Here is a 25,087-nt window from a genome sequence, read left to right on the forward strand (position 1 = left end):
TTGAACAATCAGAGCACTGAAAAGTGACGTAAGCAGAGCCTTAGAAAAGTGTTCCAAATGTCGTCATTTTGACCAATCAGAACACTGAAAAGTGACGTAATTAATATCTGACTTCCACAAGTTTTTCACAACACAAACAATGATGAGATTTTGTCCAGATTTACATGCGACAACATCTTTTTACAAATCCTCTAGACTTATTATTATTATTATTAATTTCAAGGCGAATTCTGGTAGTAGCTGTATTCAACTCGAACGTGTACTTGCATTAAAGGTAAGAGCGAAATTGATTTCATGCATTTAAAGTGTTGATAACTTGTTTGGCCTAGGCCGTGACTATGGCCTAGCAAATGTGTTTGTATGGGTGCCAGCCCCGCGGTCGACGCTAATTCTTGTTGGCGGTCTGCTCTGTGGGGTAAAATGCATTTGCTATTATTACTTCCCCCTCTAATTACCAATAGGCCTACATATATTTCATAAAGTATTAACAATAACGCATGCCTTTATAGGTTAGTTAGGGTTTAGATATAGTGTCACTCGACACTTACTTTAATTAATGTATTTACTATATAGGCCGCCTAGGCTAGATAGAAAGACTTTTTTGGTTGCCATGAATTGTAAGTCAAACCATGGGCCTGCAAGGGCTATAGGCCCTAGTAAGATGCTATACTTACTTAGGGCTCCCTGTTATTTTTTTTCTTCAAAACTTATCTACTACGGGTAGTTTAGATAGACTAGGCCTAGGCTTAGATTAGTATTTATCGATTTAGTTTAAAGTAAGCTATTCTTCAAAGTTTAATTTATTTAATATTTTAACAATCCTACTACTAGTTAGACTAGCCTATGTAGCCTGTAATAGATTTTAGGCCTAAACATAATTTTAAACTATAAAAAACTAAATGTGTGCTGTATCAGAATAGCATCCATGGGAAACAGACTAAGCCTTCTAATTGATAGATAAACAATTTAACTGTTATTATAATGATTGTTTAATTAAGTGTAGGCTTCTACTCTTTGATCTAAAGCATTCGTTTAATTAGGCAATCAACTGTATTTGTGGATTTAGATAAGATTCTCAAATAATTTGATTGCATTAAAGGAAGTGCTCAGGGATCAAAGAGTTAATACATACACTGTTTAATAAACAAAGATTATTCAATTTACTCTAATTTATGTTGTAATTCTTTATATAGTTTTGTTAATTGAAAAAAAACATAATTATTCATATGTAATATTTTCTTAATTTAATTTAGATAAAATAGTTTGTTCTTAGTAGATATGTTTTAATGCTATGTGATTCATTTTATTAATATTTTACATTTAAAGTCTTGGTCTACTATTAATTATTACTTGAGAAATTTTAACCCACAGATATTTTATTTAGATTTGATTTTCCTTTATTTACAGCCATTTACTACAACTGCACGGTGCACAGTGGCATTATACGGGTAACATTTTCTTTTATCACATACTTTACTTACATATATTTTTGCCTTTGATCAGTTTTTTTAGTTTTGCAGGTGTTCAATAGACAGTACAGTATGTTAAGACCAACTTTTCGGCGCAGTGAAGAGGGTGCCTTAATTCTTGAAGATACATCTGCTGCTGTAGTATTTAACAGCTTGAGAAAACGACCAACTGGCAAGTGTCTAACTCCTGATGATGTACGCCAAGATGCCTTGAAGGAGGTGTGCAGGCTGGGTGGAAACACCAAAGATGAATGTGATGTGTTGGGCTGCTACAGGTTTCAGCATGGTAAATACAGTGGACAAACATTCAAGTGGATGGTCGAAAATGTACTGGAATATGCAGTATGTTTTGTAATTAAAATGGCTAATGAAATTCCAAGTACAAGTTCACTTAATATCAACAAATTCAACTTTAAGAGGTACTTGGAGTCTTTCCCAGAAGGCAAAGAAGCCATAGCAATGAAAGAAATAAAACGCCTCAGGAAATGCCCAACTAGACAGACATCGTACATACCTGTTGGTATTGAGCTACAAAAGGTTAAGGATGTCACAGATGAAACACTTTCTGGTACTGATGTCTTTGATGCTTCTTTGCAACCATCAACCTCATATGCACCAGGTAAGACTTATTTCATATATTGTGTTTTTTGTGCATTTTCTAAATTAATAATTCGAGGTTTTGCATTTTTAGTGCCTGTGAATGTTGTAGGTTTGCTGGGTTTAGGTTTTTTTTTATGCATTCATTTATACTCAATCATAAAATCGTGTTGTTTAAATATATTGCTTTCTAGCATACTGTAGATAGCGAATGAAAGTAGTTTACTGCTAAATATTCTTTAATTTTCCGTCTTGCAGCTCAACCAAATACATCTTATAAACCTGTTAGTACTATGCCATCCACTACAGAAACTATCAAACATAGTGAAGGTAGTTTATTTCATGTAATTTTAATTATTTTGTTTGATGTTTAAAACTAGAAAATGAAAATTACATAATGTAGTTTAATTAATTATACAATTTTGTCTTGGTTTTTCTTGCAGATTGTCTCATACCAGATAAATGGAAGAAGAACTTGCCCGAGATTGATCAACAGTGGATTTCAAAAACCTTATTCAAGAAATCGAAGAAAGGGACCGCAGAGTTGGATTCAACTAAACTCAAACAACTTTGGTATTATCCACCTCAACCGGATCCGCTCAACAAAAACATACCCATGGCCAACAGTTACTTCGGTCATCGTCTTCTTCTTTGGTTGCCCCGCAAGACTTGGCAGGTCAAGCTGGTCTGCCCTCGGCCAGAATGCAAGAGCTATCCACTAACATCAGGCGGCCTCCATGGAATCGTTCGTCCAGTCCTGGATTTAGACTGCCACTACTTTCTTGCAACAGAACAACTGAGGTGCTCTAACTGCCAACAAAGACAAATTGGCTGGAGTGAAAACATTTTAAAGCAACTTGATTTAGCGCATCGCCTTCAGTTTCCTGTTGTACTTTCGTATCACTTGGCCTGCGACAACCGGGTCCTGCAGCTTCTAAAGTACCGTGGTCTCGGGAACAGTCCATCACAGCTTCGCCAACAAGTCTTAGAACAACACACAAGGCGGTGGAATGAGAGAGTGGCTCTCTACTTAGAAAATTGCAAGAAGTTCTGTGGTTCTCATGATGATTATGTCATTGCTGCTTCTAAATTTGATGAGGTGTCTAAAATGATTCCTGTTCCCACTGTCCAATGGTTCCTCACCATCTACTGCAACGAAGTAATGGGAAGAATCGACGAACTCAAGGCTTCTATCACATCGACGTTCGGAAGAGTGTTGAAGATTGACTCGACCAAAAGGGTAAGTAATTTCTGCAATTTGCTTTTAATTATTTTAATTTTTTTTTGCAGATTGTCGGGAAGCTTTCTTCCTAATAATTATTATATTTTTTTTGCAGATTGTAAGGAAGCTAGCCGGTCGTGCATGTGGAACAGGAGCATGGGCAACAAACGTCGGAAATGAGCACGGCCAGGTGCTCATTACAGTCCTGACTGCTGCAGAAGGATGTGGCCTAAACAACATGACAAACGGTATCATTAACCGATATGCTTCGGCAGGCGTACCCCCTCCCGATATTCTCTACGTCGATCGTGACTGCTGCGGTCATTCAAGCATAAGGAAGATGTTCATCGCCTGGCCTGACATGCAAATTCGCCTGGACATCTGGCACTTCATGAGGAGAATTGCTGCAGCTTGTTCAACAGAATCACATCAGTTGTATCCGATCTTTCTCAAACGTCTTTCCGCTTGCATTTTTGAGTGGAGCGCTGACGATGTTGAACGTCTGAAGCTCGCCAAGCGTGAACAGCTCATTGCAAGCAAGAAGCATTCCAACCCAACAGACGACATCATATTGAAAAACATCAGCAAGAAAGAGTATGCTTTACATTGTCGCAGGACAACACGAGGGACTCGCGAGACTGCCGACCTAATCCGAGAGCTCCTGACTTCCCTCGATGGTGAAGAAGGCCGTGACACAATGGGCGTCCCACTCTTAGACTCCGAACAGACCTGGGATATCTGGAGCTCACAAGAGCGACACATCGCCTGCATCCAGGATCCAGAAGGCATCCCGCTCTACACAAAAACCAGCGAGATGCTTAAGGGTGGAGTTACCTTGCCAGTTTATCGTTGCGCAAGAGGCTCCACTTCTTTGGAATCGTTTCACCTTCACCTTAACAGGTTTATTCCAGGTACAGTATTACTTTTTATTTGGTATCTACCAAATCTTCAAACCTATCTACTGATTTTTGTATAATTTCATAATTATGGATGTTTTATTTTTTTCTCAGGTGAGCGTGCTAGCGACTTACATTTCCAAGCTTACCTGATGGAAGGACTTGTTCGATGGAATGCAAACCGTGCACTAGCTGCTACCCAGTCTGGAGCACCCATCTCCAGTACATATAGTGGACTGCATCAGCATGCTCTCAACATACTGGCAGAGCAAGTGATTGGCAAAAAAGTGTACAAAAGTTTTATCATTCCAAACAAGTACACTGGAGAACTCATCGGAGTGGAGTACCTGTATAGCCAGTCGAACAAAGTACTCGAAACTCAATTTCCTGTCAAAACAGATACCATTAATGATGAAGACTTTGATGAAGAAATTTACACTTTTGATGTTGATGAAGGTTATGATGACAAGACTCAACCTGACTACAAACCACCTAAGCGTTGTTTTAAACCTCGAAATGCTAAAGAAATCTCACCACCCCAGCTGGAGCCCTTGCCTTTATGTGACGGTAATGATGATGATGGTGAAGGAAAAGCAGCCCTTATTGACACAGTGAGTTAAATTTGTATTATTAGCTTCTACCTCACAAATTTTGTTTCTGTTTTGAAATACAATGCACGAGTCTAATAATTTATTTTGTTTTCATATTTTACAATTTAGGAACTTGAGGATTCCACTGGACCGGACAACATTCCAGGCTACGCCAAAGTTGAAGCCCTGGCAGACTACCTTATGCAGTTTAAGGAAGACAGTGGAGTGATAAGTCAAAGTCATGCTGAACATGTCGCAAAGTTGTGGAACAACCTGGATGCTTATGACAAAACCATTAAGCGCAAAGCACGGCATCAAGATTACTTGACGAAAGGCAGGTTCAAGAAAAGTAAAACTACTTCCGTAATACCTGGTGTTGAAAGCACTCGACGGTAAGGCAGTTTCCAGCGTTTCTCACTTTGTTGCATGATGAGTCTTAAATCTAACTCGTTTCTTTGTTTGTTTTTTTTAAAAGATGCTTCTTAGGTCAGAACACCGGACCAGCTCAGTGGCCGGACTGCAATCGATATATGGAGTGCATTATTACCAAACTGTGTGAAGCGTATCCATCTACCGTATCTATCGAAGGTAAACGTTTCCAGCGCTGGCCGCTCATTACCAAAGGCTACAAGAACATTCGTCGGAAAGTGCTATCGAATGGACACCTGATGCTGTTTGCTAAGCTTCAGTTGATGGAGATAAATCGTACGACACTCATCCAGTGGTGAGTTTTAACTTGTTATTACTGTTATTTTACACTACAGTAAATACATTCAAGTTTTTAAATACTGTGTTTGATTTATTTACAACAGGTACAACAGAACATCAAAGAAGCAAGAGCGGCAAGTGTTGGAATCTGGCATCTCAGCAACAGTACCCAAACTTGTCTCTGATAAAACCCTACTTGAACCTTTAACCAAGCCAGCGGTGCTAAACGTTCATACAAGCGCTCCATCTTTCACATTTGTCCTACCAAAAAACACTTCCGGCCTAGCAACTCCAGGAAACAGACCGTCGATCCCAGTTCCAGGTGAGATAGCAAAACCACCACCATCAGTCCCTGAGGCTAGCAGTACTCGTATTCCTAGAACTACCCTCTTGTACAGAAAACGAGTGGCTAAAGACATATCGGAAGGGAAACCGATCAAAATATACAAACCAAGAACGTCTGCGATTGTGTGCTCAAAGTGTAAGCAACCAAGGTTAAATAAGAACCACACTCAGTACTATGGAAATTGGTATTGTGCTGCAACATCTGATGTGACTTTTGAAGAATGGAAATCGACTATGGTTGCCATCCGTCGCCTTCGTCAAGAGCGGAAAAAAAAGCAGCAACAAGAATGATTCCAAATGATTTTTGTAGCCATGGATAGACTTTTTATACTCTTTCATATATCTTCGATTTTTTTTTGTTCTGTGATTTTATATTCACTTTTTATGCAATTTGGCCATTGGGCCACCATATCTAATGGTATTCTGAATGTACAATAAAGTTAATAATAATAAAAAAAAAAAAAAGTTTTTAATGCTGCCAAATCCAAAGAGCAATGATTAATGTTGTAAATTATTTTGTAATTTTTATAAATTATATTCAGTTTTAATTATTACATTATAATTTACATTATATCATTCATTGCACTTTGTATTTGAAGGTCCCAAGCCCTTACAAAAAAAGCAGAGGGGAAACTTTTTGCAGTTGAGTGTACATTAAATGGTGAATTCTATATTCTTGTCAAGAGTATTTCCTTAGCAGTGTAAATTCTCAAATATTTTATATTTATTTCAAGAGCAATTCCACTACAATTCATTTTAATGTGAATCAAATAATTCCTTCCACCAATTCTAATAATATATTGTGATAATAACTCATACTATAGAGGTTATCATCCAGTAACCTTTAGTTACTCCTCTGACAGTTACACATATCGTATGGTACCATGTGGCCTAGAAAAAAAGCCACAGACAAAGTTAACGGTAATTTTGTCTCAATTTTTGAAAAAGGCTAACTTAATATCAAACTACTTGGAATATTGTTGGCCAATTAGAAGTCAGGGTGGGTTTTTTAACTAGTTAATTAATAACTAATACAGCACACATATTGCAGTCGAATTTACCGTTTTTTAAAAAACAAAATTCATGTACTATAGTACAAGGATTTTGTTTCGAAAATTGGATAAAACAATGTCGACTTTCTCAACTTTTAACATAAAATTAAAGTCTTATTATTCTATTATTTAATATTTTTATTCATTTAATACATCGATCATGTGATAAACCCCTAAAATTGACAGTTTTTAGTATGCCGGTATTCAAAACAACCTCCTAGATTCTTGGGCCCCATTGGCCAATTGTCCCGTTTCCTCATTATCTAATGACCCAGTCCAATTCAGTTTTAATGACCCCACATGGCTCTGTCCATTTCTTGTCCATTTCTTTTTGCGTTCTTTACCTTTCCGAATGAGAAGATTGAGCTGTACCCTTTGCGCAGGGATTTTTTCCAAAAATGGCAAAATTTCGACCTTTTTATTTTTCGATATAACTGGTTACTTATAGCATAATTGACATGCGCAGAACCAATTATTCGACTTTGCGCATGTTTATTATGCGATAGTAACCATTTATGTCTAAAAATAAAAGGGTCGAAAATTGGCCATTTTTCGAAAATTTCCCTGTACTATAGTACAGGGATTTTTTGCAAAAATGGCAAAATTTCGACCTTTTTATTTTTCGACATAACTGGTTACTATACCATAATTGACATGCGCAGAACCCATTATTCGACTCTGCGCATGTTTATTATGCGATAGTAACCATTTATGTCTAAAAATAAAAGGGTCGAAAATTGGCCATTTTTCGAAAATTTCCCTGCGCAAAGGGTACAGCTCAATCTTCTCATTCGGAAAGGTAAAGAACGCAAAAAGAAATGGACAAGAAATGGACAGAGCCATGTGGGGTCATTAAAACTGAATTGGACTGGGTCATTAGATAATGAGGAAACGGGACAATTGGCCAATGGGGCCCAAGAATCTAGGAGGTTGTTTTGAATACCGGCATACTAAAAACTGTCAATTTTAGGGGTTTATCACATGATCGATGTATTAAATGATATTAAATAATAGAATAATAAGACTTTAATTTTATGTTAAAAGTTGAGAAAGTCGACATTGTTTTATCCAATTTTCGAAACAAAATCCTTGTACTATAGTACATGAATTTTGTTTTTTAAAAAACGGTAAATTCGACTACAATATGTGTGCTGTATTAGTTATTAATTAACTAGTTAAAAAACCCACCCTGACTTCTAATTGGCCAACAATATTCCAAGTAGTTTGATATTAAGTTAGCCTTTTTCAAAAATTGAGACAAAATTACCGTTAACTTTGTCTGGGGCTTTTTTTCTAGGCCACATGGTACCATATGATATGTGTAACTGTCAGAGGAGTAACTAAAGGTTACTGGATGATAACCTCTATAGTATGAGTTATTATCACAATATATTATTAGAATTGGTGGAAGGAATTATTTGATTCACATTAAAATGAATTGTAGTGGAATTGCTCTTGAAATAAATATAAAATATTTGAGAATTTACACTGCTAAGGAAATACTCTTGACAAGAATATAGAAGTCACCATTTAATGTACACTCAACTGCAAAAAGTTTCCCCTCTGCTTTTTTTGTAAGGGCTTGGGACCTTCAAATACAAAGTGCAATGAATGATATAATGTAAATTATAATGTAATAATTAAAACTGAATATAATTTATAAAAATTACAAAATAATTTACAACATTAATCATTGCTCTTTGGATTTGGCAGCATTAAAAACTTTTTTTTTTTTTTATTATTATTTAAAAAAAATTGAAGATATATGAAAGAGTATAAAAAGTCTATCCATGGCTACAAAAATCATTTGGAATCATTCTTGTTGCTGCTTTTTTTTCCGCTCTTGACGAAGGCGACGGATGGCAACCATAGTCGATTTCCATTCTTCAAAAGTCACATCAGATGTTGCAGCACAATACCAATTTCCATAGTACTGAGTGTGGTTCTTATTTAACCTTGGTTGCTTACACTTTGAGCACACAATCGCAGACGTTCTTGGTTTGTATATTTTGATCGGTTTCCCTTCCGATATGTCTTTAGCCACTCGTTTTCTGTACAAGAGGGTAGTTCTAGGAATACGAGTACTGCTAGCCTCAGGGACTGATGGTGGTGGTTTTGCTATCTCGCCTGGAACTGGGATCGACTGTCTGTTTCCTAAATAGGCTAGGCCGGAAGTGTTTTTTGGTAGGACAAATGTGAAAGATGGAGCGCTTGTATGAACGTTTAGCACCGCTGGCTTGGTTAAAGGTTCAAGTAGGGTTTTATCAGAGACAAGTTTGGGTACTGTTGCTGAGATGCCAGATTCCAACACTTGCCGCTCTTGCTTCTTTGATGTTCTGTTGTACCTGTTGTAAATAAATCAAACACAGTATTTAAAAACTTGAATGTATTTACTGTAGTGTAAAATAACAGTAATAACAAGTTAAAACTCACCACTGGATGAGTGTCGTACGATTTATCTCCATCAACTGAAGCTTAGCAAACAACATCAGGTGTCCATTCGATAGCACTTTCCGACGAATGTTCTTGTAGCCTTTGGTAATGAGCGGCCAGCGCTGGAAACGTTTACCTTCGATAGATACGGTAGATGGATACGCTTCACACAGTTTGGTAATAATGCACTCCATATATCGATTGCAGTCCGGCCACTGAGCTGGTCCGGTGTTCTGACCTAAGAAGCATCTTTTTAAAAAAAAACAACAAAGAAACGAGTTAGATTTAAGACTCATCATGCAACAGAGTGAAAAACGCTGGAAACTGCCTTACCGTCGAGTGCTTTCAACACCAGGTATTACGGAAGTAGTTTTACTTTTCTTGAACCTGCCTTTCGTCAAGTAATCTTGATGCCGTGCTTTGCGCTTAATGGTTTTGTCATAAGCATCCAGGTTGTTCCACAACTTTGCGACATGTTCAGCATGACTTTGACTTATCACTCCACTGTCTTCCTTAAACTGCATAAGGTAGTCTGCCAGGGCTTCAACTTTGGCGTAGCCTGGAATGTTGTCCGGTCCAGTGGAATCCTCAAGTTCCTAAATTGTAAAATATGAAAACAAAATAAATTATTAGACTCGTGCATTGTATTTCAAAACAGAAACAAAATTTGTGAGGTAGAAGCTAATAATACAAATTTAACTCACTGTGTCAATAAGGGCTGCTTTTCCTTCACCATCATCATCATTACCGTCACATAAAGGCAAGGGCTCCAGCTGGGGTGGTGAGATTTCTTTAGCATTTCGAGGTTTAAAACAACGCTTAGGTGGTTTGTAGTCAGGTTGAGTCTTGTCATCATAACCTTCATCAACATCAAAAGTGTAAATTTCTTCATCAAAGTCTTCATCATTAATGGTATCTGTTTTGACAGGAAATTGAGTTTCGAGTACTTTGTTCGACTGGCTATACAGGTACTCCACTCCGATGAGTTCTCCAGTGTACTTGTTTGGAATGATAAAACTTTTGTACACTTTTTTGCCAATCACTTGCTCTGCCAGTATGTTGAGAGCATGCTGATGCAGTCCACTATATGTACTGGAGATGGGTGCTCCAGACTGGGTAGCAGCTAGTGCACGGTTTGCATTCCATCGAACAAGTCCTTCCATCAGGTAAGCTTGGAAATGTAAGTCGCTAGCACGCTCACCTGAGAAAAAAATAAAACATCCATAATTATGAAATTATACAAAAATCAGTAGATAGGTTTGAAGATTTGGTAGATACCAAATAAAAAGTAATACTGTACCTGGAATAAACCTGTTAAGGTGAAGGTGAAACGATTCCAAAGAAGTGGAGCCTCTTGCGCAACGATAAACTGGCAAGGTAACTCCACCCTTAAGCATCTCGCTGGTTTTTGTGTAGAGCGGGATGCCTTCTGGATCCTGGATGCAGGCGATGTGTCGCTCTTGTGAGCTCCAGATATCCCAGGTCTGTTCGGAGTCTAAGAGTGGGACGCCCATTGTGTCACGGCCTTCTTCACCATCGAGGGAAGTCAGGAGCTCTCGGATTAGGTCGGCAGTCTCGCGAGTCCCTCGTGTTGTCCTGCGACAATGTAAAGCATACTCCTTCTTGCTGATGTTTTTCAATATGATGTCGTCTGTTGGGTTGGAATGCTTCTTGCTTGCAATGAGCTGTTCACGCTTGGCGAGCTTCAGACGTTCAACATCGTCAGCGCTCCACTCAAAAATGCAAGCGGAAAGACGTTTGAGAAAGATCGGATACAACTGATGTGATTCTGTTGAACAAGCTGCAGCAATTCTCCTCATGAAGTGCCAGATGTCCAGGCGAATTTGCATGTCAGGCCAGGCGCTGAACATCTTCCTTATGCTTGAATGACCGCAGCAGTCACGATCGACGTAGAGAATATCGGGAGGAGGTACGCCTGCCGAAGCATATCGGTTAATGATACCGTTTGTCATGTTGTTTAGGCCACATCCTTCTGCAGCAGTCAGGACTGTAATGAGCACCTGGCCGTGCTCATTTCCGACGTTTGTTGCCCATGCTCCTGTTCCACATGCACGACCGGCTAGCTTCCTTACAATCTGCAAAAAAAATATAATAATTATTAGGAAGAAAGCTTCCCGACAATCTGCAAAAAAAAATTTAAATAATTAAAAGCAAATTGCAGAAATTACTTACCCTTTTGGTCGAGTCAATCTTCAACACTCTTCCGAACGTCGATGTGATAGAAGCCTTGAGTTCGTCGATTCTTCCCATTACTTCGTTGCAGTAGATGGTGAGGAACCATTGGACAGTGGGAACAGGAATCATTTTAGACACCTCATCAAATTTAGAAGCAGCAATGACATAATCATCATGAGAACCACAGAACTTCTTGCAATTTTCTAAGTAGAGAGCCACTCTCTCATTCCACCGCCTTGTGTGTTGTTCTAAGACTTGTTGGCGAAGCTGTGATGGACTGTTCCCGAGACCACGGTACTTTAGAAGCTGCAGGACCCGGTTGTCGCAGGCCAAGTGATACGAAAGTACAACAGGAAACTGAAGGCGATGCGCTAAATCAAGTTGCTTTAAAATGTTTTCACTCCAGCCAATTTGTCTTTGTTGGCAGTTAGAGCACCTCAGTTGTTCTGTTGCAAGAAAGTAGTGGCAGTCTAAATCCAGGACTGGACGAACGATTCCATGGAGGCCGCCTGATGTTAGTGGATAGCTCTTGCATTCTGGCCGAGGGCAGACCAGCTTGACCTGCCAAGTCTTGCGGGGCAACCAAAGAAGAAGACGATGACCGAAGTAACTGTTGGCCATGGGTATGTTTTTGTTGAGCGGATCCGGTTGAGGTGGATAATACCAAAGTTGTTTGAGTTTAGTTGAATCCAACTCTGCGGTCCCTTTCTTCGATTTCTTGAATAAGGTTTTTGAAATCCACTGTTGATCAATCTCGGGCAAGTTCTTCTTCCATTTATCTGGTATGAGACAATCTGCAAGAAAAACCAAGACAAAATTGTATAATTAATTAAACTACATTATGTAATTTTCATTTTCTAGTTTTAAACATCAAACAAAATAATTAAAATTACATGAAATAAACTACCTTCACTATGTTTGATAGTTTCTGTAGTGGATGGCATAGTACTAACAGGTTCATAAGATGTATTTGGTTGAGCTGCAAGACGGAAAATTAAAGAATATTTAGCAGTAAACTACTTTCATTCGCTATCTACAGTATGCTAGAAAGCAATATATTTAAACAACACGATTTTATGATTGAGTATAAATGAATGCATAAAAAAAAACCTAAACCCAGCAAACCTACAACATACACAGGCACTAAAAATGCAAAACCTCGAATTATTAATTTAAAAAATGCACAAAAAACACAAAATATGAAATAAGTCTTACCTGGTGCATATGAGGTTGATGGCTGCAAAGAAGCATCAAAGACATCAGTACCAGAAAGTGTTTCATCTGTGACATCCTTAACCTTTTGTAGCTCAATACCAACAGGTATGTACGATGTCTGTCTAGTTGGGCATTTCCTGAGGCATTTTATTTCTTTCATTGCTATGGCTTCTTTGCCTTCTGGGAAAGACTCCAAGTACCTCTTAAAGTTGAATTTGTTGATATTAAGTGAACTTGTACTTGGAATTTCATTAGCCATTTTAATTACAAAACATACTGCATATTCCAGTACATTTTCGACCATCCACTTGAATGTTTGTCCACTGTATTTACCATGCTGAAACCTGTAGCAGCCCAACACATCACATTCATCTTTGGTGTTTCCACCCAGCCTGCACACCTCCTTCAAGGCATCTTGGCGTACATCATCAGGAGTTAGACACTTGCCAGTTGGTCGTTTTCTCAAGCTGTTAAATACTACAGCAGCAGATGTATCTTCAAGAATTAAGGCACCCTCTTCACTGCGCCGAAAAGTTGGTCTTAACATACTGTACTGTCTATTGAACACCTGCAAAACTAAAAAAACTGATCAAAGGCAAAAATATATGTAAGTAAAGTATGTGATAAAAGAAAATGTTACCCGTATAATGCCACTGTGCACCGTGCAGTTGTAGTAAATGGCTGTAAATAAAGGAAAATCAAATCTAAATAAAATATCTGTGGGTTAAAATTTCTCAAGTAATAATTAATAGTAGACCAAGACTTTAAATGTAAAATATTAATAAAATGAATCACATAGCATTAAAACATATCTACTAAGAACAAACTATTTTATCTAAATTAAATTAAGAAAATATTACATATGAATAATTATGTTTTTTTTTCAATTAACAAAACTATATAAAGAATTACAACATAAATTAGAGTAAATTGAATAATCTTTGTTTATTAAACAGTGTATGTATTAACTCTTTGATCCCTGAGCACTTCCTTTAATGCAATCAAATTATTTGAGAATCTTATCTAAATCCACAAATACAGTTGATTGCCTAATTAAACGAATGCTTTAGATCAAAGAGTAGAAGCCTACACTTAATTAAACAATCATTATAATAAAAGTTAAATTGTTTATCTATCAATTAGAAGGCTTAGTCTGTTTCCCATGGATGCTATTCTGATACAGCACACATTTAGTTTTTTATAGTTTAAAATTATATTAGGCCTAAAATCTATTACAGGCTACATAGGCTAGTCTAACTAGTAGTAGGATTGTTAAAATATTAAATAAATTAAACTTTGAAGAATAGCTTACTTTAAACTAAATCGATAAATACTAATCTAAGCCTAGGCCTAGTCTATCTAACTACCCGTAGTAGATAAGTTTTGAAGAAAAAAAATAACAGGGAGCCTTAAGTAAGTATAGCATCTTACTAGGGCCTATAGCCCTTGCAGGCCCATGGTTTGACTTACAATTCATGGCAACCAAAAAAGTCTTTCTATCTAGCCTAGCCTAGGCGGCCTAGGCCTATATAGTAAATACATTAATTAAAGTAAGTGTCGAGTGACACTATATCTAAACCCTAACTAACCTATAAAGGCATGCGTTATTGTTAATACTTTATGAAATATATGTAGGCCTATTGGTAATTAGGGGGGGAAGTAATAATAGCAAATGCATTTTACCCCACAGAGCAGACCGCCAACAAGAATTAGCGTCGACCGCGGGGCTGGCACCCATACAAACACATTTGCTAGGCCATAGTCACGGCCTAGGCCAAACAAGTTATCAACACTTTAAATGCATGAAATCAATTTCGCTCTTACCTTTAATGCAAGTACACGTTCGAGTTGAATACAGCTACTACCAGAATTCGCCTTGAAATTAATAATAATAATAATAAGTCTAGAGGATTTGTAAAAAGATGTTGTCGCATGTAAATCTGGACAAAATCTCATCATTGTTTGTGTTGTGAAAAACTTGTGGAAGTCAGATATTAATTACGTCACTTTTCAGTGTTCTGATTGGTCAAAATGACGACATTTGGAACACTTTTCTAAGGCTCTGCTTACGTCACTTTTCAGTGCTCTGATTGTTCAACTTTTGGAACGCTTTCCGCTGCTCTGATTGGTCAATCAGTTGTTCAATTCATTGTCCAATTCTACAGCACACATTGGGTTATTTGTAGTACTAAGGGTACAGCTCAATCTTCTCATTCGGAAAGGTAAAGAACGCAAAAAGAAATGGACAAGAAATGGACAGAGCCATGTGGGGTCATTAAAACTGAATTGGACTGGGTCATTAGATAATGAGGAAACGGGACAATTGGCCAATGGGGCCCAAGAATCTAGGAGGTTGTTTTGAATACCGGCATACTAAAAACTGTCAATTTTAGGGGTTTATCACATGATCGATGTATTAAATGATATTAAATAATAGAATAATAAGACTTTAATTTTATGTTAAAAGTTGAGAAAGTCGACATTGTTTTATCCAATTTTCGAAACAAAATCCTTGTACTATAGTACATGAATTTTGTTTTTTAAAAAACGGTAAATTCGACTACAATATGTGTGCTGTATTAGTTATTAATTAACTAGTTAAAAAACCCACCCTGACTTCTAATTGGCCAACAATATTCCAAGTAGTTTGATATTAAGTTAGCCTTTTTCAAAAATTGAGACAAAATTACCGTTAACTTTGTCTGGGGCTTTTTTTCTAGGCCACATGGTACCATATGATATGTGTAACTGTCAGAGGAGTAACTAAAGGTTACTGGATGATAACCTCTATAGTATGAGTTATTATCACAATATATTATTAGAATTGGTGGAAGGAATTATTTGATTCACATTAAAATGAATTGTAGTGGAATTGCTCTTGAAATAAATATAAAATATTTGAGAATTTACACTGCTAAGGAAATACTCTTGACAAGAATATAGAAGTCACCATTTAATGTACACTCAACTGCAAAAAGTTTCCCCTCTGCTTTTTTTGTAAGGGCTTGGGACCTTCAAATACAAAGTGCAATGAATGATATAATGTAAATTATAATGTAATAATTAAAACTGAATATAATTTATAAAAATTACAAAATAATTTACAACATTAATCATTGCTCTTTGGATTTGGCAGCATTAAAAACTTTTTTTTTTTTTTATTATTATTTAAAAAAAATTGAAGATATATGAAAGAGTATAAAAAGTCTATCCATGGCTACAAAAATCATTTGGAATCATTCTTGTTGCTGCTTTTTTTTCCGCTCTTGACGAAGGCGACGGATGGCAACCATAGTCGATTTCCATTCTTCAAAAGTCACATCAGATGTTGCAGCACAATACCAATTTCCATAGTACTGAGTGTGGTTCTTATTTAACCTTGGTTGCTTACACTTTGAGCACACAATCGCAGACGTTCTTGGTTTGTATATTTTGATCGGTTTCCCTTCCGATATGTCTTTAGCCACTCGTTTTCTGTACAAGAGGGTAGTTCTAGGAATACGAGTACTGCTAGCCTCAGGGACTGATGGTGGTGGTTTTGCTATCTCGCCTGGAACTGGGATCGACTGTCTGTTTCCTAAATAGGCTAGGCCGGAAGTGTTTTTTGGTAGGACAAATGTGAAAGATGGAGCGCTTGTATGAACGTTTAGCACCGCTGGCTTGGTTAAAGGTTCAAGTAGGGTTTTATCAGAGACAAGTTTGGGTACTGTTGCTGAGATGCCAGATTCCAACACTTGCCGCTCTTGCTTCTTTGATGTTCTGTTGTACCTGTTGTAAATAAATCAAACACAGTATTTAAAAACTTGAATGTATTTACTGTAGTGTAAAATAACAGTAATAACAAGTTAAAACTCACCACTGGATGAGTGTCGTACGATTTATCTCCATCAACTGAAGCTTAGCAAACAACATCAGGTGTCCATTCGATAGCACTTTCCGACGAATGTTCTTGTAGCCTTTGGTAATGAGCGGCCAGCGCTGGAAACGTTTACCTTCGATAGATACGGTAGATGGATACGCTTCACACAGTTTGGTAATAATGCACTCCATATATCGATTGCAGTCCGGCCACTGAGCTGGTCCGGTGTTCTGACCTAAGAAGCATCTTTTTAAAAAAAAACAACAAAGAAACGAGTTAGATTTAAGACTCATCATGCAACAGAGTGAAAAACGCTGGAAACTGCCTTACCGTCGAGTGCTTTCAACACCAGGTATTACGGAAGTAGTTTTACTTTTCTTGAACCTGCCTTTCGTCAAGTAATCTTGATGCCGTGCTTTGCGCTTAATGGTTTTGTCATAAGCATCCAGGTTGTTCCACAACTTTGCGACATGTTCAGCATGACTTTGACTTATCACTCCACTGTCTTCCTTAAACTGCATAAGGTAGTCTGCCAGGGCTTCAACTTTGGCGTAGCCTGGAATGTTGTCCGGTCCAGTGGAATCCTCAAGTTCCTAAATTGTAAAATATGAAAACAAAATAAATTATTAGACTCGTGCATTGTATTTCAAAACAGAAACAAAATTTGTGAGGTAGAAGCTAATAATACAAATTTAACTCACTGTGTCAATAAGGGCTGCTTTTCCTTCACCATCATCATCATTACCGTCACATAAAGGCAAGGGCTCCAGCTGGGGTGGTGAGATTTCTTTAGCATTTCGAGGTTTAAAACAACGCTTAGGTGGTTTGTAGTCAGGTTGAGTCTTGTCATCATAACCTTCATCAACATCAAAAGTGTAAATTTCTTCATCAAAGTCTTCATCATTAATGGTATCTGTTTTGACAGGAAATTGAGTTTCGAGTACTTTGTTCGACTGGCTATACAGGTACTCCACTCCGATGAGTTCTCCAGTGTACTTGTTTGGAATGATAAAACTTTTGTACACTTTTTTGCCAATCACTTGCTCTGCCAGTATGTTGAGAGCATGCTGATGCAGTCCACTATATGTACTGGAGATGGGTGCTCCAGACTGGGTAGCAGCTAGTGCACGGTTTGCATTCCATCGAACAAGTCCTTCCATCAGGTAAGCTTGGAAATGTAAGTCGCTAGCACGCTCACCTGAGAAAAAAATAAAACATCCATAATTATGAAATTATACAAAAATCAGTAGATAGGTTTGAAGATTTGGTAGATACCAAATAAAAAGTAATACTGTACCTGGAATAAACCTGTTAAGGTGAAGGTGAAACGATTCCAAAGAAGTGGAGCCTCTTGCGCAACGATAAACTGGCAAGGTAACTCCACCCTTAAGCATCTCGCTGGTTTTTGTGTAGAGCGGGATGCCTTCTGGATCCTGGATGCAGGCGATGTGTCGCTCTTGTGAGCTCCAGATATCCCAGGTCTGTTCGGAGTCTAAGAGTGGGACGCCCATTGTGTCACGGCCTTCTTCACCATCGAGGGAAGTCAGGAGCTCTCGGATTAGGTCGGCAGTCTCGCGAGTCCCTCGTGTTGTCCTGCGACAATGTAAAGCATACTCCTTCTTGCTGATGTTTTTCAATATGATGTCGTCTGTTGGGTTGGAATGCTTCTTGCTTGCAATGAGCTGTTCACGCTTGGCGAGCTTCAGACGTTCAACATCGTCAGCGCTCCACTCAAAAATGCAAGCGGAAAGACGTTTGAGAAAGATCGGATACAACTGATGTGATTCTGTTGAACAAGCTGCAGCAATTCTCCTCATGAAGTGCCAGATGTCCAGGCGAATTTGCATGTCAGGCCAGGCGCTGAACATCTTCCTTATGCTTGAATGACCGCAGCAGTCACGATCGACGTAGAGAATATCGGGAGGAGGTACGCCTGCCGAAGCATATCGGTTAATGATACCGTTTGTCATGTTGTTTAGGCCACATCCTTCTGCAGCAGTCAGGACTGTAATGAGCACCTGGCCGTGCTCATTTCCGACGTTTGTTGCCCATGCTCCTGTTCCACATGCACGACCGGCTAGCTTCCTTACAATCTGCAAAAAAAATATAATAATTATTAGGAAGAAAGCTTCCCGACAATCTGCAAAAAAAAATTTAAATAATTAAAAGCAAATTGCAGAAATTACTTACCCTTTTGGTCGAGTCAATCTTCAACACTCTTCCGAACGTCGATGTGATAGAAGCCTTGAGTTCGTCGATTCTTCCCATTACTTCGTTGCAGTAGATGGTGAGGAACCATTGGACAGTGGGAACAGGAATCATTTTAGACACCTCATCAAATTTAGAAGCAGCAATGACATAATCATCATGAGAACCACAGAACTTCTTGCAATTTTCTAAGTAGAGAGCCACTCTCTCATTCCACCGCCTTGTGTGTTGTTCTAAGACTTGTTGGCGAAGCTGTGATGGACTGTTCCCGAGACCACGGTACTTTAGAAGCTGCAGGACCCGGTTGTCGCAGGCCAAGTGATACGAAAGTACAACAGGAAACTGAAGGCGATGCGCTAAATCAAGTTGCTTTAAAATGTTTTCACTCCAGCCAATTTGTCTTTGTTGGCAGTTAGAGCACCTCAGTTGTTCTGTTGCAAGAAAGTAGTGGCAGTCTAAATCCAGGACTGGACGAACGATTCCATGGAGGCCGCCTGATGTTAGTGGATAGCTCTTGCATTCTGGCCGAGGGCAGACCAGCTTGACCTGCCAAGTCTTGCGGGGCAACCAAAGAAGAAGACGATGACCGAAGTAACTGTTGGCCATGGGTATGTTTTTGTTGAGCGGATCCGGTTGAGGTGGATAATACCAAAGTTGTTTGAGTTTAGTTGAATCCAACTCTGCGGTCCCTTTCTTCGATTTCTTGAATAAGGTTTTTGAAATCCACTGTTGATCAATCTCGGGCAAGTTCTTCTTCCATTTATCTGGTATGAGACAATCTGCAAGAAAAACCAAGACAAAATTGTATAATTAATTAAACTACATTATGTAATTTTCATTTTCTAGTTTTAAACATCAAACAAAATAATTAAAATTACATGAAATAAACTACCTTCACTATGTTTGATAGTTTCTGTAGTGGATGGCATAGTACTAACAGGTTCATAAGATGTATTTGGTTGAGCTGCAAGACGGAAAATTAAAGAATATTTAGCAGTAAACTACTTTCATTCGCTATCTACAGTATGCTAGAAAGCAATATATTTAAACAACACGATTTTATGATTGAGTATAAATGAATGCATAAAAAAAAACCTAAACCCAGCAAACCTACAACATACACAGGCACTAAAAATGCAAAACCTCGAATTATTAATTTAAAAAATGCACAAAAAACACAAAATATGAAATAAGTCTTACCTGGTGCATATGAGGTTGATGGCTGCAAAGAAGCATCAAAGACATCAGTACCAGAAAGTGTTTCATCTGTGACATCCTTAACCTTTTGTAGCTCAATACCAACAGGTATGTACGATGTCTGTCTAGTTGGGCATTTCCTGAGGCATTTTATTTCTTTCATTGCTATGGCTTCTTTGCCTTCTGGGAAAGACTCCAAGTACCTCTTAAAGTTGAATTTGTTGATATTAAGTGAACTTGTACTTGGAATTTCATTAGCCATTTTAATTACAAAACATACTGCATATTCCAGTACATTTTCGACCATCCACTTGAATGTTTGTCCACTGTATTTACCATGCTGAAACCTGTAGCAGCCCAACACATCACATTCATCTTTGGTGTTTCCACCCAGCCTGCACACCTCCTTCAAGGCATCTTGGCGTACATCATCAGGAGTTAGACACTTGCCAGTTGGTCGTTTTCTCAAGCTGTTAAATACTACAGCAGCAGATGTATCTTCAAGAATTAAGGCACCCTCTTCACTGCGCCGAAAAGTTGGTCTTAACATACTGTACTGTCTATTGAACACCTGCAAAACTAAAAAAACTGATCAAAGGCAAAAATATATGTAAGTAAAGTATGTGATAAAAGAAAATGTTACCCGTATAATGCCACTGTGCACCGTGCAGTTGTAGTAAATGGCTGTAAATAAAGGAAAATCAAATCTAAATAAAATATCTGTGGGTTAAAATTTCTCAAGTAATAATTAATAGTAGACCAAGACTTTAAATGTAAAATATTAATAAAATGAATCACATAGCATTAAAACATATCTACTAAGAACAAACTATTTTATCTAAATTAAATTAAGAAAATATTACATATGAATAATTATGTTTTTTTTTCAATTAACAAAACTATATAAAGAATTACAACATAAATTAGAGTAAATTGAATAATCTTTGTTTATTAAACAGTGTATGTATTAACTCTTTGATCCCTGAGCACTTCCTTTAATGCAATCAAATTATTTGAGAATCTTATCTAAATCCACAAATACAGTTGATTGCCTAATTAAACGAATGCTTTAGATCAAAGAGTAGAAGCCTACACTTAATTAAACAATCATTATAATAAAAGTTAAATTGTTTATCTATCAATTAGAAGGCTTAGTCTGTTTCCCATGGATGCTATTCTGATACAGCACACATTTAGTTTTTTATAGTTTAAAATTATATTAGGCCTAAAATCTATTACAGGCTACATAGGCTAGTCTAACTAGTAGTAGGATTGTTAAAATATTAAATAAATTAAACTTTGAAGAATAGCTTACTTTAAACTAAATCGATAAATACTAATCTAAGCCTAGGCCTAGTCTATCTAACTACCCGTAGTAGATAAGTTTTGAAGAAAAAAAATAACAGGGAGCCTTAAGTAAGTATAGCATCTTACTAGGGCCTATAGCCCTTGCAGGCCCATGGTTTGACTTACAATTCATGGCAACCAAAAAAGTCTTTCTATCTAGCCTAGCCTAGGCGGCCTAGGCCTATATAGTAAATACATTAATTAAAGTAAGTGTCGAGTGACACTATATCTAAACCCTAACTAACCTATAAAGGCATGCGTTATTGTTAATACTTTATGAAATATATGTAGGCCTATTGGTAATTAGGGGGGGAAGTAATAATAGCAAATGCATTTTACCCCACAGAGCAGACCGCCAACAAGAATTAGCGTCGACCGCGGGGCTGGCACCCATACAAACACATTTGCTAGGCCATAGTCACGGCCTAGGCCAAACAAGTTATCAACACTTTAAATGCATGAAATCAATTTCGCTCTTACCTTTAATGCAAGTACACGTTCGAGTTGAATACAGCTACTACCAGAATTCGCCTTGAAATTAATAATAATAATAATAAGTCTAGAGGATTTGTAAAAAGATGTTGTCGCATGTAAATCTGGACAAAATCTCATCATTGTTTGTGTTGTGAAAAACTTGTGGAAGTCAGATATTAATTACGTCACTTTTCAGTGTTCTGATTGGTCAAAATGACGACATTTGGAACACTTTTCTAAGGCTCTGCTTACGTCACTTTTCAGTGCTCTGATTGTTCAACTTTTGGAACGCTTTCCGCTGCTCTGATTGGTCAATCAGTTGTTCAATTCATTGTCCAATTCTACAGCACACATTGGGTTATTTGTAGTACTATAGTACAGGGAAATTTTCGAAAAATGGCCAATTTCGACCCTTTTATTTTTAGACATAAATGGTTACTATCGCATAATAAACATGCGCAGAGTCGAATAATTGGTTCTGCGCATGTCAATTATGCTATAAGTAACCAGTTATATCGAAAAATAAAAAGGTCGAAATTTTGCCATTTTTGCTTTACATTGTCGCAGGACAACACGAGGGACTCGCGAGACTGCCGACCTAATCCGAGAGCTCCTGACTTCCCTCGATGGTGAAGAAGGCCGTGACACAATGGGCGTCCCACTCTTAGACTCCGAACAGACCTGGGATATCTGGAGCTCACAAGAGCGACACATCGCCTGCATCCAGGATCCAGAAGGCATCCCGCTCTACACAAAAACCAGCGAGATGCTTAAGGGTGGAGTTACCTTGCCAGTTTATCGTTGCGCAAGAGGCTCCACTTCTTTGGAATCGTTTCACCTTCACCTTAACAGGTTTATTCCAGGTACAGTATTACTTTTTATTTGGTATCTACCAAATCTTCAAACCTATCTACTGATTTTTGTATAATTTCATAATTATGGATGTTTTATTTTTTTCTCAGGTGAGCGTGCTAGCGACTTACATTTCCAAGCTTACCTGATGGAAGGACTTGTTCGATGGAATGCAAACCGTGCACTAGCTGCTACCCAGTCTGGAGCACCCATCTCCAGTACATATAGTGGACTGCATCAGCATGCTCTCAACATACTGGCAGAGCAAGTGATTGGCAAAAAAGTGTACAAAAGTTTTATCATTCCAAACAAGTACACTGGAGAACTCATCGGAGTGGAGTACCTGTATAGCCAGTCGAACAAAGTACTCGAAACTCAATTTCCTGTCAAAACAGATACCATTAATGATGAAGACTTTGATGAAGAAATTTACACTTTTGATGTTGATGAAGGTTATGATGACAAGACTCAACCTGACTACAAACCACCTAAGCGTTGTTTTAAACCTCGAAATGCTAAAGAAATCTCACCACCCCAGCTGGAGCCCTTGCCTTTATGTGACGGTAATGATGATGATGGTGAAGGAAAAGCAGCCCTTATTGACACAGTGAGTTAAATTTGTATTATTAGCTTCTACCTCACAAATTTTGTTTCTGTTTTGAAATACAATGCACGAGTCTAATAATTTATTTTGTTTTCATATTTTACAATTTAGGAACTTGAGGATTCCACTGGACCGGACAACATTCCAGGCTACGCCAAAGTTGAAGCCCTGGCAGACTACCTTATGCAGTTTAAGGAAGACAGTGGAGTGATAAGTCAAAGTCATGCTGAACATGTCGCAAAGTTGTGGAACAACCTGGATGCTTATGACAAAACCATTAAGCGCAAAGCACGGCATCAAGATTACTTGACGAAAGGCAGGTTCAAGAAAAGTAAAACTACTTCCGTAATACCTGGTGTTGAAAGCACTCGACGGTAAGGCAGTTTCCAGCGTTTTTCACTTTGTTGCATGATGAGTCTTAAATCTAACTCGTTTCTTTGTTGTTTTTTTTAAAAAAGATGCTTCTTAGGTCAGAACACCGGACCAGCTCAGTGGCTGGACTGCAATCGATATATGGAGTGCATTATTACCAAACTGTGTGAAGCGTATCCATCTACCGTATCTATCGAAGGTAAACGTTTCCAGCGCTGGCCGCTCATTACCAAAGGCTACAAGAACATTCGTCGGAAAGTGCTATCGAATGGACACCTGATGTTGTTTGCTAAGCTTCAGTTGATGGAGATAAATCGTACGACACTCATCCAGTGGTGAGTTTTAACTTGTTATTACTGTTATTTTACACTACAGTAAATACATTCAAGTTTTTAAATACTGTGTTTGATTTATTTACAACAGGTACAACAGAACATCAAAGAAGCAAGAGCGGCAAGTGTTGGAATCTGGCATCTCAGCAACAGTACCCAAACTTGTCTCTGATAAAACCCTACTTGAACCTTTAACCAAGCCAGCGGTGCTAAACGTTCATACAAGCGCTCCATCTTTCACATTTGTCCTACCAAAAAACACTTCCGGCCTAGCCTATTTAGGAAACAGACAGTCGATCCCAGTTCCAGGCGAGATAGCAAAACCACCACCATCAGTCCCTGAGGCTAGCAGTACTCGTATTCCTAGAACTACCCTCTTGTACAGAAAACGAGTGGCTAAAGACATATCGGAAGGGAAACCGATCAAAATATACAAACCAAGAACGTCTGCGATTGTGTGCTCAAAGTGTAAGCAACCAAGGTTAAATAAGAACCACACTCAGTACTATGGAAATTGGTATTGTGCTGCAACATCTGATGTGACTTTTGAAGAATGGAAATCGACTATGGTTGCCATCCGTCGCCTTCGTCAAGAGCGGAAAAAAAAGCAGCAACAAGAATGATTCCAAATGATTTTTGTAGCCATGGATAGACTTTTTATACTCTTTCATATATCTTCAATTTTTTTTTAATAATAATAAAAAAAAAAAAAAGTTTTTAATGCTGCCAAATCCAAAGAGCAATGATTAATGTTGTAAATTATTTTGTAATTTTTATAAATTATATTCAGTTTTAATTATTACATTATAATTTACATTATATCATTCATTGCACTTTGTATTTGAAGGTCCCAAGCCCTTACAAAAAAAGCAGAGGGGAAACTTTTTGCAGTTGAGTGTACATTAAATGGTGACTTCTATATTCTTGTCAAGAGTATTTCCTTAGCAGTGTAAATTCTCAAATATTTTATATTTTACAAATAACCCAATGTGTGCTGTAGAATTGGACAATGAATTGAACAACTGATTGACCAATCAGAGCAGCGGAAAGCGTTCCAAAAGTTGAACAATCAGAGCACTGAAAAGTGACGTAAGCAGAGCCTTAGAAAAGTGTTCCAAA

General features: G+C 37.9%; 4 protein-coding genes across 4 annotated transcripts; 2 read left to right on the forward strand and 2 right to left on the reverse strand.

Annotated features, from left to right (window-relative positions):
• The first annotated feature begins 115 nt into the window (after nt 1-115).
• On the forward strand, nt 116-6,215 carry LOC144836307 (uncharacterized). The gene is made up of 9 exons (XM_078691570.1): nt 116-274; nt 1,408-2,088; nt 2,325-2,396; nt 2,510-3,306; nt 3,404-4,199; nt 4,299-4,795; nt 4,904-5,166; nt 5,250-5,498; nt 5,587-6,215. Exons 2-9 carry the CDS (start codon nt 1,542-1,544, stop codon nt 6,116-6,118), a joined length of 3,753 nt encoding a protein of 1,250 aa, XP_078547696.1. The 5' UTR covers nt 116-274; nt 1,408-1,541; the 3' UTR covers nt 6,119-6,215.
• Nucleotides 6,216-8,626: 2,411 nt separating this feature from the next.
• Nucleotides 8,627-14,706, reverse strand: LOC144836321 (uncharacterized). Its single transcript, XM_078691572.1, has 9 exons — nt 14,548-14,706; nt 12,724-13,404; nt 12,416-12,487; nt 11,506-12,302; nt 10,613-11,408; nt 10,017-10,513; nt 9,646-9,908; nt 9,313-9,561; nt 8,627-9,224 (listed from the first exon to the last, which is right to left on the reverse strand). The coding sequence occupies exons 2-9, from the start codon at nt 13,268-13,270 to the stop codon at nt 8,693-8,695; spliced, it is 3,753 nt and encodes a 1,250-aa protein (XP_078547698.1). The 5' UTR covers nt 13,271-13,404; nt 14,548-14,706; the 3' UTR covers nt 8,627-8,692.
• A 1,186-nt stretch (nt 14,707-15,892) lies between these two features.
• On the reverse strand, nt 15,893-21,973 carry LOC144836338 (uncharacterized). The gene is made up of 9 exons (XM_078691573.1): nt 21,815-21,973; nt 19,991-20,671; nt 19,683-19,754; nt 18,773-19,569; nt 17,880-18,675; nt 17,284-17,780; nt 16,913-17,175; nt 16,580-16,828; nt 15,893-16,491 (listed from the first exon to the last, which is right to left on the reverse strand). The coding sequence occupies exons 2-9, from the start codon at nt 20,535-20,537 to the stop codon at nt 15,960-15,962; spliced, it is 3,753 nt and encodes a 1,250-aa protein (XP_078547699.1). The 5' UTR covers nt 20,538-20,671; nt 21,815-21,973; the 3' UTR covers nt 15,893-15,959.
• Nucleotides 21,974-22,361: 388 nt separating this feature from the next.
• Nucleotides 22,362-24,642, forward strand: LOC144836354 (uncharacterized). Its single transcript, XM_078691574.1, has 5 exons — nt 22,362-22,671; nt 22,771-23,267; nt 23,376-23,638; nt 23,723-23,971; nt 24,060-24,642. Exons 1-5 carry the CDS (start codon nt 22,458-22,460, stop codon nt 24,589-24,591), a joined length of 1,755 nt encoding a protein of 584 aa, XP_078547700.1. The 5' UTR covers nt 22,362-22,457; the 3' UTR covers nt 24,592-24,642.
• Nucleotides 24,643-25,087: the final 445 nt, after the last annotated feature.

Source organism: Antedon bifida, chromosome 1 (genome assembly GCF_963402885.1).
Source record: "Antedon bifida chromosome 1, ecAntBifi1.1, whole genome shotgun sequence".
NCBI classification, from domain to species: Eukaryota; Metazoa; Echinodermata; class Crinoidea; order Comatulida; family Antedonidae; genus Antedon; species Antedon bifida.

What these genes read in the sequence shown, in the direction of transcription:
- LOC144836354 (XM_078691574.1), top strand. Translation starts at nt 22,458, where the DNA reads ATGGGCGTCCCACTCTTAGACTCCGAACAGACCTGGGATATCTGGAGC. An exon ending in CCTTAACAGGTTTATTCCAG is followed by an intron (nt 22,672 to 22,770) that starts GTACAGTATTAC and finishes TTTTTTTCTCAG; the next exon opens with GTGAGCGTGCTAGCGACTTA. An exon ending in AAGCAGCCCTTATTGACACA is followed by an intron (nt 23,268 to 23,375) that starts GTGAGTTAAATT and finishes TTTACAATTTAG; the next exon opens with GAACTTGAGGATTCCACTGG.
- LOC144836338 (XM_078691573.1), bottom strand. Translation starts at nt 20,537, where the DNA reads ATGTTAAGACCAACTTTTCGGCGCAGTGAAGAGGGTGCCTTAATTCTT. An exon ending in ATCAACCTCATATGCACCAG is followed by an intron (nt 19,755 to 19,990) that starts GTAAGACTTATT and finishes TCCGTCTTGCAG; the next exon opens with CTCAACCAAATACATCTTAT. An exon ending in CGTACGACACTCATCCAGTG is followed by an intron (nt 16,492 to 16,579) that starts GTGAGTTTTAAC and finishes TATTTACAACAG; the next exon opens with GTACAACAGAACATCAAAGA.
- LOC144836321 (XM_078691572.1), bottom strand. Translation starts at nt 13,270, where the DNA reads ATGTTAAGACCAACTTTTCGGCGCAGTGAAGAGGGTGCCTTAATTCTT. An exon ending in AACTATCAAACATAGTGAAG is followed by an intron (nt 12,303 to 12,415) that starts GTAGTTTATTTC and finishes TTTTTCTTGCAG; the next exon opens with ATTGTCTCATACCAGATAAA. An exon ending in CCTTAACAGGTTTATTCCAG is followed by an intron (nt 10,514 to 10,612) that starts GTACAGTATTAC and finishes TTTTTTTCTCAG; the next exon opens with GTGAGCGTGCTAGCGACTTA.
- LOC144836307 (XM_078691570.1), top strand. Translation starts at nt 1,542, where the DNA reads ATGTTAAGACCAACTTTTCGGCGCAGTGAAGAGGGTGCCTTAATTCTT. An exon ending in AAGCAGCCCTTATTGACACA is followed by an intron (nt 4,796 to 4,903) that starts GTGAGTTAAATT and finishes TTTACAATTTAG; the next exon opens with GAACTTGAGGATTCCACTGG. An exon ending in CGTACGACACTCATCCAGTG is followed by an intron (nt 5,499 to 5,586) that starts GTGAGTTTTAAC and finishes TATTTACAACAG; the next exon opens with GTACAACAGAACATCAAAGA.